Below are 11,984 nucleotides of genomic sequence, written 5' to 3'. Positions count from 1 at the left end.
TGGACTTATGGAAAAAGACAAGCACAGAACAAAATGTGAAGCAAATAAAAACCAGAACAGAGTGGATAGTCAGAGCTCACAAAGATGCAAGCTGCACCACAGAAAGCCACCGCCATGAAAGGATGCTGTGAATTGTAGGCAGAACCAGCTCAATGATAGGAATGGCAAAGGAGCCCTTTCTTCTAAATAAATAAATAAAAAAAACACAACTAATGTTTATTCAATGTTTTAAGAATACAGCCCCTGCAAAACCGCAGCTGAGAGACCTTTTCAGGATTGTACTGTGTACTCTCCTGAGATTCAGGATACGCAAAGCAAAATTGAATGTCTTAGTATTGTTGGCTGCCTAAGTACAAATCGTGGTTCTGTAGTTAATATTCTTTTTGTGAAACTTGAGTTGTCTGAAAGAATTAAGTTATATTTGGTGTGTTAAACCCCAAATTTACATCTCTCTTCGCCTCTTACTATGTATAGGTAAAATTTTCTTTTTAAAATAGCTAGATTTCAGCAGCTACCAGTTTTGTACTTTTCCATAACAAGCGCTATTATGAAATGAAAAATGGACACCATAGTTTCACTGTCTCGCAAAACCCAAGATTATACAGTTACAAAGGGGGTAGGAAGGGGCTAGCACAGTGACTAGAAAATATGAACTTGGATGTTTTCCAACGCTAGGGACTTTCTCCCCGGAAAGCGCGAGCTGAGCCCCCTGCCACACCCCTTTCCGACACATGGCTAATGCTTTATGACTAGAAAGACTGGTAGACCATACCATGCTATTTCTCCTCAGGGTCTGCTTCAGAGATAACAAGAAACAGCAGAAAAACTTTTAAAAAGTAGCATTGATCTGTTTAAAATACTCTTAAAAGAAAATTTACAGCACAGATCAACTTTTTCCATTTACAAGAAACGGGGGTTTCTGCAGACAAGGCAGCTACAGTGTGGGCAACAGTCCTCCTTCTTCCTACAGTTCCAGCTGTCCATCAGTGACATCACAGAATCCACTAATGACATCACCGTGTGATAGACTCCTCCCACTTCGCCTGTTACAACATCCGTATAAAGTGACTGTTTCAGTAAGTGCTGAACAACCCTTTGAAAACTGAAATACAAGCTAGAGACGAAGGGATAACATTCGTAGGATACAACATGCTGGGTTAGTGCAACAGTAGAGTGAAGGGAAGGGGGGAAAAAGTCACCAAAAAAGAGCCTGCAGCGCTTGTCCTTAGCCACAAAAGAGGATGGCGTTCATAAACAGAAGGAAATCAGCTTTAGTACAGACATACTGCAATCTATTTATTAAAGTGTCCACCACTTGACAAGAAAACATTTTTCTTTTTTTCCCCTCCTTTTTTTTTGCATTCCTAACACTGGGAAGGAGCAATATTAGAACACCGAAGATCAATCTTTCTGCCATCACAACAAACCACTTTATAGCAGCATATCTGCTTCACCTCACGATGATGATTGGATGGGTTACTGTGAATAAATAAAATAGTATGTGCGAACTTCATCTTTCAGTGATTATATTCCTGCTAGATAACAGAGTTTTCCAATTTATATCATGCATAATTGTCAACAATTCAAATTTTTGTAGATTATTAACGATCTTTTAGAAAAGAGAAAAGCAATTTATTAGTAAAATAAAGTAGAAATAGAAAGTTACAGTGAGTTAACAGAGTAGGTTATTCTAGCCTACGGACTAACGCTGTCCAGGCAAGAGTTACCTGATACGTCTCCAGGAGATACTCCCGTCCTTCCAATGTTGGTGAGTAAATGATCTATGTTTGGCACTGGCTGAGATTCTACAGTGTTTTCCTCCTGAACTGCTGTCTATAGTTAATAAACAAAGATCTCTTCATCATCGTTTCACAAATAACTCATCATGATTCAACAGCATTTAGAAAATTGCATTATTCACCTGAGGACACACTTGCCTCGTGAGTTCTAATTTTCCCGTATTGCTTTATGTTTTTAAAACAAATGCATGGCCTTTTTAAAAGTTCATTACTGCAAGGACTGGAGAGCTAAAAAGGTGCTTCTGAAGAGCAAACCATACAGTGATGTAATAAGAAATATAAAGACATTCTAGAAATAGCAGAAGCAGCTTCTAAACTAAGATAATTAGAACGCAAATATTTACGCCACAATACTTACAAGAGGTTCTTCAGCATCATCTTCTGTGAAAAACCAGTCATGCTACAATTTAAAATAAAAAAGGTGAAAACCCCACAGGAAATGCAAACCCCAAATGTGGAACAATCAAACATGGACATCAGTAAAAATGGTATCCTTGAATTTGAAGGACAAATACCAGAGCAAAACTGGCTCAATAAGAGAAAGCTGGTCTGTCTGTGCATGATCTTATTTTTAAAAAATGAAATGCATCCACTTACTTTTTGAATTAGTGTTTCTACAATTTTGTATTGATCTGGCATGTGCGTAACCATGTGTGTCATGTTATCATCAGATGTCCTCACAAGCGTTGGACCAAATACTATTGCCAGGTTTCTAGGCTCCATCTAAGAAATGAAAGTTTAGCACACCTCACATTTACAATAAGAAAGTACAATACATTAATATAACACCATTAATATTTGTGAACTTTTTAAAATAAGAACAAAGAAMAGGTTTTTAAAAACACATTACCGATTAGGTAAGATGTTACACTACATCACAACTCCTTTATACACAACAGAAATAAATGCATGCAACTTTTCTGCAGTTCAAAATTAAATGTTCATTGAACCATTTTAAGTAAATAGCTCAGCAAGCACAGAAAAGTCTAGACTAAAGAACTCACRCATATTCTGCATACTTTTGAGTGGGAGTTTTTTTTTTTTTTTTCCTTTGATGAAGGGACTTTTATTTTTGTTTTATTTAGAAACAGTGATGTTTTAAGACACTTCAAAAAAAGGCACTGGAAGTTTCCCGGGTTTTAATCTGAAGATGTTTACATGACACATGAAAAMACTGAGCTACTAATCAAACACTATTTTGTCTACTGACAAAGAGCTCATTCAGCTCACATTTACTTTGGAGGAGGCGGCAGCAATCAACATCATAGAYGCTACAAATCTATTCACAAGATAGACTCAAGAGTTATCCAGTCACATCAACCACATTAATCATCCACTTTATTTACTTTCTAAACTACATCTCTGACAAAACTTCAAGAAGGAAGCAGCAAAACACTTTTATCTTCTATTTCTGCTTACTTATTTGACTTACAGTTTACTCTTCCTGTTGTGACATGGARTAGACCAGTAATAAACAGCAGATAAGGGCCTTGCTCTTATTAGAACAAAATTGTAAAGCRGAATATCCCCAGCCCTAATCCTCACTCTGACTTGGACTGTGGTTTTGGGCAAGTCAGACAATTAAAATACAACCTCACTCATCTATACTTATATATTCTACACTATTAATGCTATTTAAACAATATTTATACAGTACACTGAATACATTAAATGCTAAAGGCTTGCTTTAGATGTTGCACTTAAAAATGGCATGTACTATCATTCCATTAGAATGTAGACTATAATCACACTCAGAATGCAATTATTTGTAAAACTAAATACAAATTTTAAAAGTATTAACTAGAGCTTATTATTTGCACAACTGATGTAGGAACCTGTAATGGTCATTTGAACATTTTCCCATCTTTTAAATGATTAAAGACTTGAAGTTGGCTATAGGTTCAACTAYTAAGCATCAATCACATCAACTTCCTCCTCTATCACTGCATATTCATAGTCACACCAATACTATGTAGTTTGAGTTCACCTACTCTGCTCTGAAAAAAAAGGATAGTATTTGCATTCACTGTAAGTAACAGCTAAGCAAGGAAGAAGCAGTTGGTGTAAAATAACTCAGACTCCTTCCCCACCCTATGGAAACAACAAAAGGCTATCCGTAGGGGTGTTAATTAAAAGATCCCTACCCTTTACACCGTAACTATCTATCTTTAAGCCAGCAGTATTTATTGGGTCATTAAACATTCGAGTAATTACAGCAAGACATGTTCTTAAGAAAAAATCACTGAAGTGTCCAGGAACCCAGACCTCACACAAAGCTGATGTGATTTAGCCTTTGTAAACAAGATATAGACACTTGCCTAAATTTTATCCACATCTTTTACTCTGCAAGATTCTAAAATCCAGTAAAAGTTAGAACTGATACAATATTTTACAGAGCTCTGCACAATAAAGAACCAATTAAATTTTTACAAGGGTTTTACCAGACACATACTTCTTTTCATCTTCAAAGCCAAGTATTAATAGACAATATGCATAGCATTCCTCTAGGCCTTACACAAAAAATCTGCAGTATATTAATCTTTTGCTTAAACTATTCAAAATCTCTGCCCAGGCACACTCATGTCACTTTCTAGTTGGATTACACAAAATCTACAGACTTAGGACAAATTTAGGAGACAAGCGGTTATTCCCACAAGTAGCACTACTTTAAATAAACTCCAACTTCATTCACATTGARCTAGTACATATTTTGAAGGAATCCTTAGTCCAATTCAAAGATCTTCTCAACATAACAAAGGCCTTAATTTCATATTCAATAATAAAATATGGGCTTGTTCACTAGAAATGACCCTACATAAAAAAAATTTGTTTAATGAATGAAGCAAAGCACAATACATTTTTGTAAAAATGTACATTTTGCAAAAATTGCATTTTTGTTTCTGATACCTTGTTCTTTTCTGAATTCTCTGCTACTGTCTTCAGGTGTGCAGAAAGAAACTTGAGAGTTTCATAATGATGTTCAGGTAAATCATGAATCTGAAACAAACAATAACTATTCAGAATATTAAAAATTTAATGTTAATTTTGTGCTGCACCTACAGTACACCTGATGTCAGCTTACCAGTCTCTTCAGTGTTTTGAGACGTTCAACAGGATCTTCCTTTCTATTAGCATCTATGAAATCTGCATATTTGTCTGTTAAAAAAGCAGAAGTTAAATTAACACATACATATGACCTCTAAAAGTCATAATTAACCCATGATACCTGTATGCAATGCAGTAAGATGGCAGAAGAAAAAATAGCTTTAATATATTGTAAGTTAAAAAAAAAATCTTTTGTTGTATTTTTTTAATCTTGGTGAAGAAAAATCATCCTATTCCAACTCCAAAAACTGGTATTATCGACTGCTTACTGAATGAAATTGTTGTACCTAGCTATCCAATAGTAAATATGAAAACTAATGCTATAGAAACATGCTTTAAGAAATTTTACTCCTACAAATCAAATTCTGCCTTTGCTAACTTGTCTACTGATACTTTTAGGGGAGTTTTAAGGAAGTAATTTATATGGATCTGATTACATCCTATAATCAAAGTTATTACCCATAACCTTTATTTTTTTTAACTTCCTCCAGAAATAATAACAGGTACATAACAAAATGAAAAAAAATGAGTTTTTTTTTTAGCTTGCCAGAGTGGATGGAATATTAAGCTGTATAATTTGTAATTTCTTCATAATTACAGAAATTTACAAGTCTCATTCTTAACTTCTATAATCAACATGACTCACAGTAATCACRGAATCAGTAAGGTTGGAAGGGACCTCTGGAGATCTCTAGCCCAACCTCCCAAAGATTTCCTGGTGCTGGTTCCACTGGGGCTTGAACCCAGGACCTTCAGTGTGTAAAGCAGATGTGATTACCACTACACTATCCTTTCCCCAAACTGTTCTTTAAGAAAGAAAGAGTATATATCATACAWTTCCATTGATTTTACAGGACATTTTTTGTCGAATCATCTTAAAGATACAAGATCAAGTTCAACAACAGTTCCTGAAGGCAAAATCATAATGGAAACAACTTACCATTGGTAAAAAGGGGTTCTGGGAGCTTTCTGAAGAAGGATTTCAGCAAACTGCTTATTACATTCAAGTCTCGCCATTTCTACACATTTAGAAGAAAGGGACAGACATGCTTTATATTTCTATAATCATAACATAACCAGAAGTTTTGGGGAGTCCAAAATGGAAATGCTGTGATCAAAGACTTACATCATCATGAACATCAATGTCAGTCATTCCCTTGTTGAGCTCTTCTTGCATACTTGAGATGGCAGCATTATTTCCAGGAACTCTGTAAATACCTGTGTACTCAAGACCTCTCTCTTCAACTAGTTTGCAGCATATATCAACAATCAATGGAATATACTGAAGGAAAAAAGTTATACATATATGTATTTTTTTTAAGTAATTAATGCAAAAACTATTTAAAAATCATAAAGGAAAGAAAAAGTTTCCTTTCATACTTTGTTGGTATGAGCTGGAGGACAGTCATCAAGTCTAACACCAAACGTTCCCACAGCAGATGGCTTCTTTTCAAATGTCTTTCTCATAATGCTTGGAATGCCTTTTCTCCATGTTCCTTTGTCTTTTGGTGGGCTTGTCTCATCTTTTTGTTGTTAGTACATAGCAAACAAGGAATTGGCAAAGAAATATAAGAGAATTTAAGTAACAAAAACTATTGTGAATAGAGGTAATAAGTTTAAGAAGATAAAATAACCTACTGCATTTTTATCTCTTTTATTGGCCAAGCTTTCTGAGTTGGTAACACACTAAATGCTTGTCTACTGTCTTAAACATACTTTTCTTCCATGTAATTCAAAAATATGTTTGGACATATCCAAATTACAGAGTTAAAGCAGTATTTAGATAGTATTGCAGAGTTTAATCTTTCAAAGACTAAAAATAYATACATTATATTAAAAAAAATGCAAATTAGCAGCATTAAAGGAAGTAAGATTAAGCTGCCACTGAATTACAGAGTGCTGCACAGAACAGTCATACTAGCTATGAAATAATGCAATCACATCAAAACATTACATTATGGGCAMCTACTTAGTATTGCAGTAACAGATTTCAGTCACTTCTATATCATTCCAAACACAATTCAAACGTCTAAAAACATTTATCCAAAATCAGATAAAAATCAGTTTCTCTATTTACCTCTACTTCATAATTCATATAACAAATTATAGTTCCCATTCATTATAAATCTCCTAATACAGTACTGCCTTCTTATTCAAAATATTTCTAGAAATGTTCTTTCAGTACATTTGAGATTTAATTAACAACTCCTTTTAATCAACACTGCAATTTAGTTACATAATTTGTAGCACAGCAAGAGTAAAAGTATGTTTGTTGGTAACAGAGCAGAACTCACACATAGCTTAAATTCAAGACTGAACAGCTCAAAAGTAGTTGTTCAGCCAGTTGTCTGAATTTGTATGTAATACCTTTATAAGCAGTCTGATCATGTGCACCATAAACTTACACATTCTCTGAAAAAAATCAGCTTATGACTTTATCTGAYGGAGTTCAGTTACTGATTAAAGTTTGCAGTCCCAGCTCATCAGACATTAAGGCTCATGTATTCTAAAACTCAGCAGGCAMTATTGCGTGCTGGAAAAAATAATACATTTTCGCTTCTGCCTTTTAAAAGCTAAAGAGCAAAAAAATTTTCTTCTCAAATTATAAAAGACTTCATTGGAAAACTTTATTTTGTTTGCTTAACAGCATATTTAAAATAATTTACCTATTTATTTCCAAACCTTGGTCATCAGAAGCTTAACAGCAGTAGTTTCCTGCTGTTAATACTACATGAAACTGTATGACAAAAGCCAAAACCTTTCTGAGAGACAAATGGAATAAAGCACACAATGATCTAAGAAGACCTGAAGTATATCAAAGGTAACATCTAAGTAAAGGAGCTGCAAAAACTGAGTGATTACAGCTGCAGCTTAAATAAATTATTTAACAGTTTTTTGCACCAGTATATTCATGAGCTTGAAGAATCCAGATAAGGCACTTCAGTGGGCTTATATGGGGCTATAGGRAACTCAAGAAATACACACAGCACACAAACCTTTAGTGAGAAGCTTTCTTTCAGATTCATCCTTGGGAGAATGTGGACTCTGGGTCCTCTGCTCTGTTTTAGCTCCAAGCAGAGTCTGTCTGATACTTAGACTCTGACGAGGAGTTTTGGGAGATGGCTCTGTTTTGCTGCTTGAAGAACTGAAATGAAATATTATTTCAGTTACAAGAAGATAAGTAACAAGTATACAAAAACTGCTGGCAACAAATAATTCACCTACCTCATCATCGTACTGTATTCTTTAATCCTTCGACTAATTAGATCTCTACTAGTAACACCAGTATCCTATAAAATGAATTGAGATCTACTTTACGATCATTGTTTTGAAAATAAAATAATTAACTTTTCCCCTTGACAAACAACATATCAAAAGTTAGCATTTCAGTACAGTTAATCTAAYGGACAGTCCCTGGGAACTACAAGGACACAATATTTAAAAATGAAAACTATTCCTGTGAGTAGTTACAAACTAAATGCTACTATTTAGATTCTCTTCAAAGCAATGAAGATCTGACTAAATCTTGTTACACTGAAAGCAAGTTTAAATAGAAAACATGTAAGTCAGCATGCCAATACTGCTCTGAAAAATCTAATCATATGTTCACACAGTATTCCCGTAACTAATTATCACTATACATACAGCTGAAACAGCCTTAAGTTCAATGTACTTTCAACTACTTGACTAAAAATATTTAACAATTCACATTCCTTTGACTAATTATTTCAAATCTGAGCAGTTGGGCATGACCACAGACATGAATGTACTCTTCTGTTGCTCATCTTTGAAACGTGAATGCATCGAAGACATACTGAGACTTAACTGTACAGGTAGTGACATGTTCCGCACAGTAATACGTTTCCTTCTTGTAACTGGCATTCACATTTAATTCATATAAATGGGCATTCACCACAATTTTAACTCTTCTGAGTTTTACTTTAGTGACTGAGAATCACATTATGCCACTGTGTACTTGACTTTGCAAGCAGAGTCTGAAGACAGAACAAACTGTTTCTGATGCAATTAGGTAATTTTAACAAATCAATTTAGTGCCAAGCGTAGTTGTAGACAAGTCAGCAACAACATTAATTCATTTTATTTTAGAAGTGTGTTATCTGATTATCAAGATGTCAAGCTTTTTAAAATTCAAAGTATTTATTCAGCTACCTTGTCTTTCACTTCATTTTCCTCTATATTTTACCTCATATACCTGCACATATTTTGATCTATTGCTTAATTAAAAATTTYTTTTGATGAAGTATTAATTAAAATAGAATCAGATTTTAATTTAAAAGACAGTAACAATGCCTTCTGTATTATATATTCTACGATTACCTCATCATTTAAGTTGCTGTTGTCTTGTATTGCTTTAATCCATGCTAACATATTATCTCTGTCCTCAGCTTGAAACAGATACTCGCAGTCTGATGTGGTGAGTCTGAATACGTTCTTCCTCTTGGTTTCACAGTATGAGATGTCTATCAAACAAGCATTGATGCTGATAGGTTGTTCTTCTTCAGATGGGGTCATTTGTTCCTTTTTATCCTTGTATAAATAAAGCGAATGACCTCGAAGAACAACATACAATTGTTTCCACGGCCGAATGCTCCCACCAACTCGCTGAAAAATTACAAACCAATTTATGAGATTAGTTACTTGTTACAATCATTTGTCAGTTAAAAAACCATCTCCCAAACTTTCAGAACAGAAATACTATCTTTCAGAAAGACTATACAAAAAGTGGGATTCACTAATAGCTCTCAGTTAAAGGAGCGAGTTCCTCAGCAGCCTGCCCACCCAGATCACACCTAAGTATGTGTGGACACAGGAGAGTAGCAAGAAATAGAGAATGCCAATAAGTATATAATTTCACAGAAGCATTAGAATAAATATATACAGGGAAAAAAAAAAAAAAAAGTGGGCTCTTGTCCAAGCCTTTTAAACTTGATTTCAGTCAGACTTATACCCACCCATACAACAATGCAATTTCGGACCCTTGATTTTCCTTAAGTCTTAGTCTGTGAATATGCAGAAGGTTAACCTGAACTCAACAACTCTATAACATTCATTAATATCAGAGCTTTTCTCATTATTGACAAAGAGGAAAACAGACTGTTTTTCAAGGGATTGCATCTTTCTACCTAATTAGTCCTTAGAAATGAGTTTACTTCACAGATATTTTGAAATGTGAAATTAAAGCAGTTCAGAAAAGTCTCTAGAAAGAAGCTGAGGAAATTGCCCATGTCAGTCTTCTAACAGCTCGGTCTAAAACATCGTCAGTCTTATGGAAGCTTGTACCTCCAATATTTTAATTATAAAAAAWTTTTTTTTTAAACAGGAAGATTTCTTTCCTATGCTTTTAAGTATCTTATTCTTAATTTTCCACCACTTTAATATTTATCTTGGGTGGACATTATGAAACAGGTACCTTTCCTTTGTCTGTGACAAGCTGACGAAAATGGAGCCATCCTTCCTTGGAGGCATCACCAAAGACTTCTGAAGAAGAATCTTTTCGGGAACCAGAGTCCTCTGATGATTTTTGACTGTCTGGGACCTTAAAAAACAAACAAAAAAAAGTCACAGAAGGAACCCCACAGTATGCCTCTACATTCTAGATGCTTATCTTCTCATTTTAAAAGCTGACACCTCCTTCAGGGAAAATCCCCTCACAGAACCTCCTTGGAAAATACGATTTCTAAAGTTTCCACAAAGTAAAATGACTTTACACATCCCAACAATATTTTAGGACATTGCAGGATCTTAGACTCTCATTACTAAGTTCTTGTCTTATGAAAGCTCATCATAAATATGCTTTATTTACAGGAGCTGAAGAAAATGAAAATCAAGGACCATGTGGTAAGCTTTGAAACCATCAGATCATGTTTTCTTATGTGATACATATGGCACCAGCTAGGGAAAAGAAATAAACGCAAATCAAAACTAAATTAAGTTTCAAAATCAATCAAAATTAATTACAAATAATCACCTGATGGGTAGCAATAAAATCCATGTGTGTCAACACAGCACTTAAAGTTCATACAATATGTCACAGTARCATCCATAATTCTTAAAAATATTTACCTACCTTGATCCCCTTTAAACTAGATACATGCTTAATGGATCTGTTGGGAGAAAAAATAGATATTAAAATAACCTTTTACATACTTCCAAAATATATCTGCAAATTAATAGGTATTTTTTCTGAACTTACGATTTTCCTTCTTCTCTATAGTCATCCAATCCTTCATCATATGACTTTGATCTCTCAGTTTTTGTGGCAGGCTGGCTATCCAGGACACTAGGCCTGATGGATTCTACAAACATACCAAAATTATCAGAWATATATTAACCTGAATAACATCTCATAGCTTAAAATAAATTGCAGAGAAGACTATAATTTTCACACCTGTTCTCCAGAGAAGGTAACTTTTTTTTAGAAAAAGAAAAACATTGCGTGGAAAAAAATGAAATTAATACTTACCATGATCATGTGAAAGCTGTCGTCGAAGTAAAGGAATTGGAGATGCAGGACTAGGAGGAACAGTTGTTATAGTGGGTGCTTGAGAGGCAGATGCAGAAATAACAGCAGAAGCAGGAATGTGTGCAATATCATGGTCAATACTAGGGCTAGTCGGCTCATCTACAAATGTAATACGCAACATATTAGCATGTTAAATGTGTTAATTAAATGCTCAAATTAAGTAGCTGTCTGGACTTCTCATTACTGGGATATCAGATTAATTATCTTAAACAGCTAGTCTTTCAAACAAACATCAAGGGTCCAATTAATTCACACTGTAAAAAAAACTAAACTAAAAAAAAAAAAAGAACCTGTTTCATTTTGTAAGGATGTTAATTGTACATTAGGGATAAAGACAAAGGTCATACCTGATTACAGATTTTGCAGTGCATGAATAAAACTAGAATAACTTTCTAAATTCTTGCAGCATGATGTTCAAATAGATGGTATGTTTATATGTGCACATGTAAAGAACTCTTGTTATATCAGTAAGTCTAAACTCAAGAGACAGATTAAGTACAATTTCCTGCAATAAAACAGGCACATTCAGATGTTCT

General features: G+C 34.3%; 1 protein-coding gene across 1 annotated transcript in view; it reads right to left on the bottom strand.

The window, feature by feature from the left end:
• The window catches only part of ARHGAP21 (Rho GTPase activating protein 21), a 94,537-nt gene that overhangs the window by 6,107 nt on the left and 76,446 nt on the right, over window positions 1–11,984 (bottom strand). The window contains exons 9-23 of the mRNA XM_085318319.1: window positions 11,389–11,547; window positions 11,119–11,221; window positions 10,993–11,029; window positions 10,336–10,461; window positions 9,243–9,527; window positions 8,130–8,194; window positions 7,901–8,049; window positions 6,285–6,427; window positions 6,031–6,186; window positions 5,845–5,923; window positions 4,882–4,955; window positions 4,707–4,796; window positions 2,397–2,522; window positions 2,158–2,199; window positions 1,728–1,833 (exon numbers count right to left, since the gene is read on the bottom strand). Coding sequence (XP_085174445.1) covers window positions 1,728–1,833; window positions 2,158–2,199; window positions 2,397–2,522; window positions 4,707–4,796; window positions 4,882–4,955; window positions 5,845–5,923; window positions 6,031–6,186; window positions 6,285–6,427; window positions 7,901–8,049; window positions 8,130–8,194; window positions 9,243–9,527; window positions 10,336–10,461; window positions 10,993–11,029; window positions 11,119–11,221; window positions 11,389–11,547 — 1,740 coding nt within the window. The remainder of the gene's footprint in view (window positions 1–1,727; window positions 1,834–2,157; window positions 2,200–2,396; window positions 2,523–4,706; window positions 4,797–4,881; window positions 4,956–5,844; window positions 5,924–6,030; window positions 6,187–6,284; window positions 6,428–7,900; window positions 8,050–8,129; window positions 8,195–9,242; window positions 9,528–10,335; window positions 10,462–10,992; window positions 11,030–11,118; window positions 11,222–11,388; window positions 11,548–11,984) is intronic.

Source organism: Rhea americana, unplaced genomic scaffold (genome assembly GCF_003343005.1).
Source record: "Rhea americana isolate MKP2758 unplaced genomic scaffold, rheAme1 scaffold_53, whole genome shotgun sequence".
NCBI classification, from domain to species: Eukaryota; Metazoa; Chordata; class Aves; order Rheiformes; family Rheidae; genus Rhea; species Rhea americana.
This window is presented reverse-complemented; position numbering and strand designations above follow the sequence as displayed.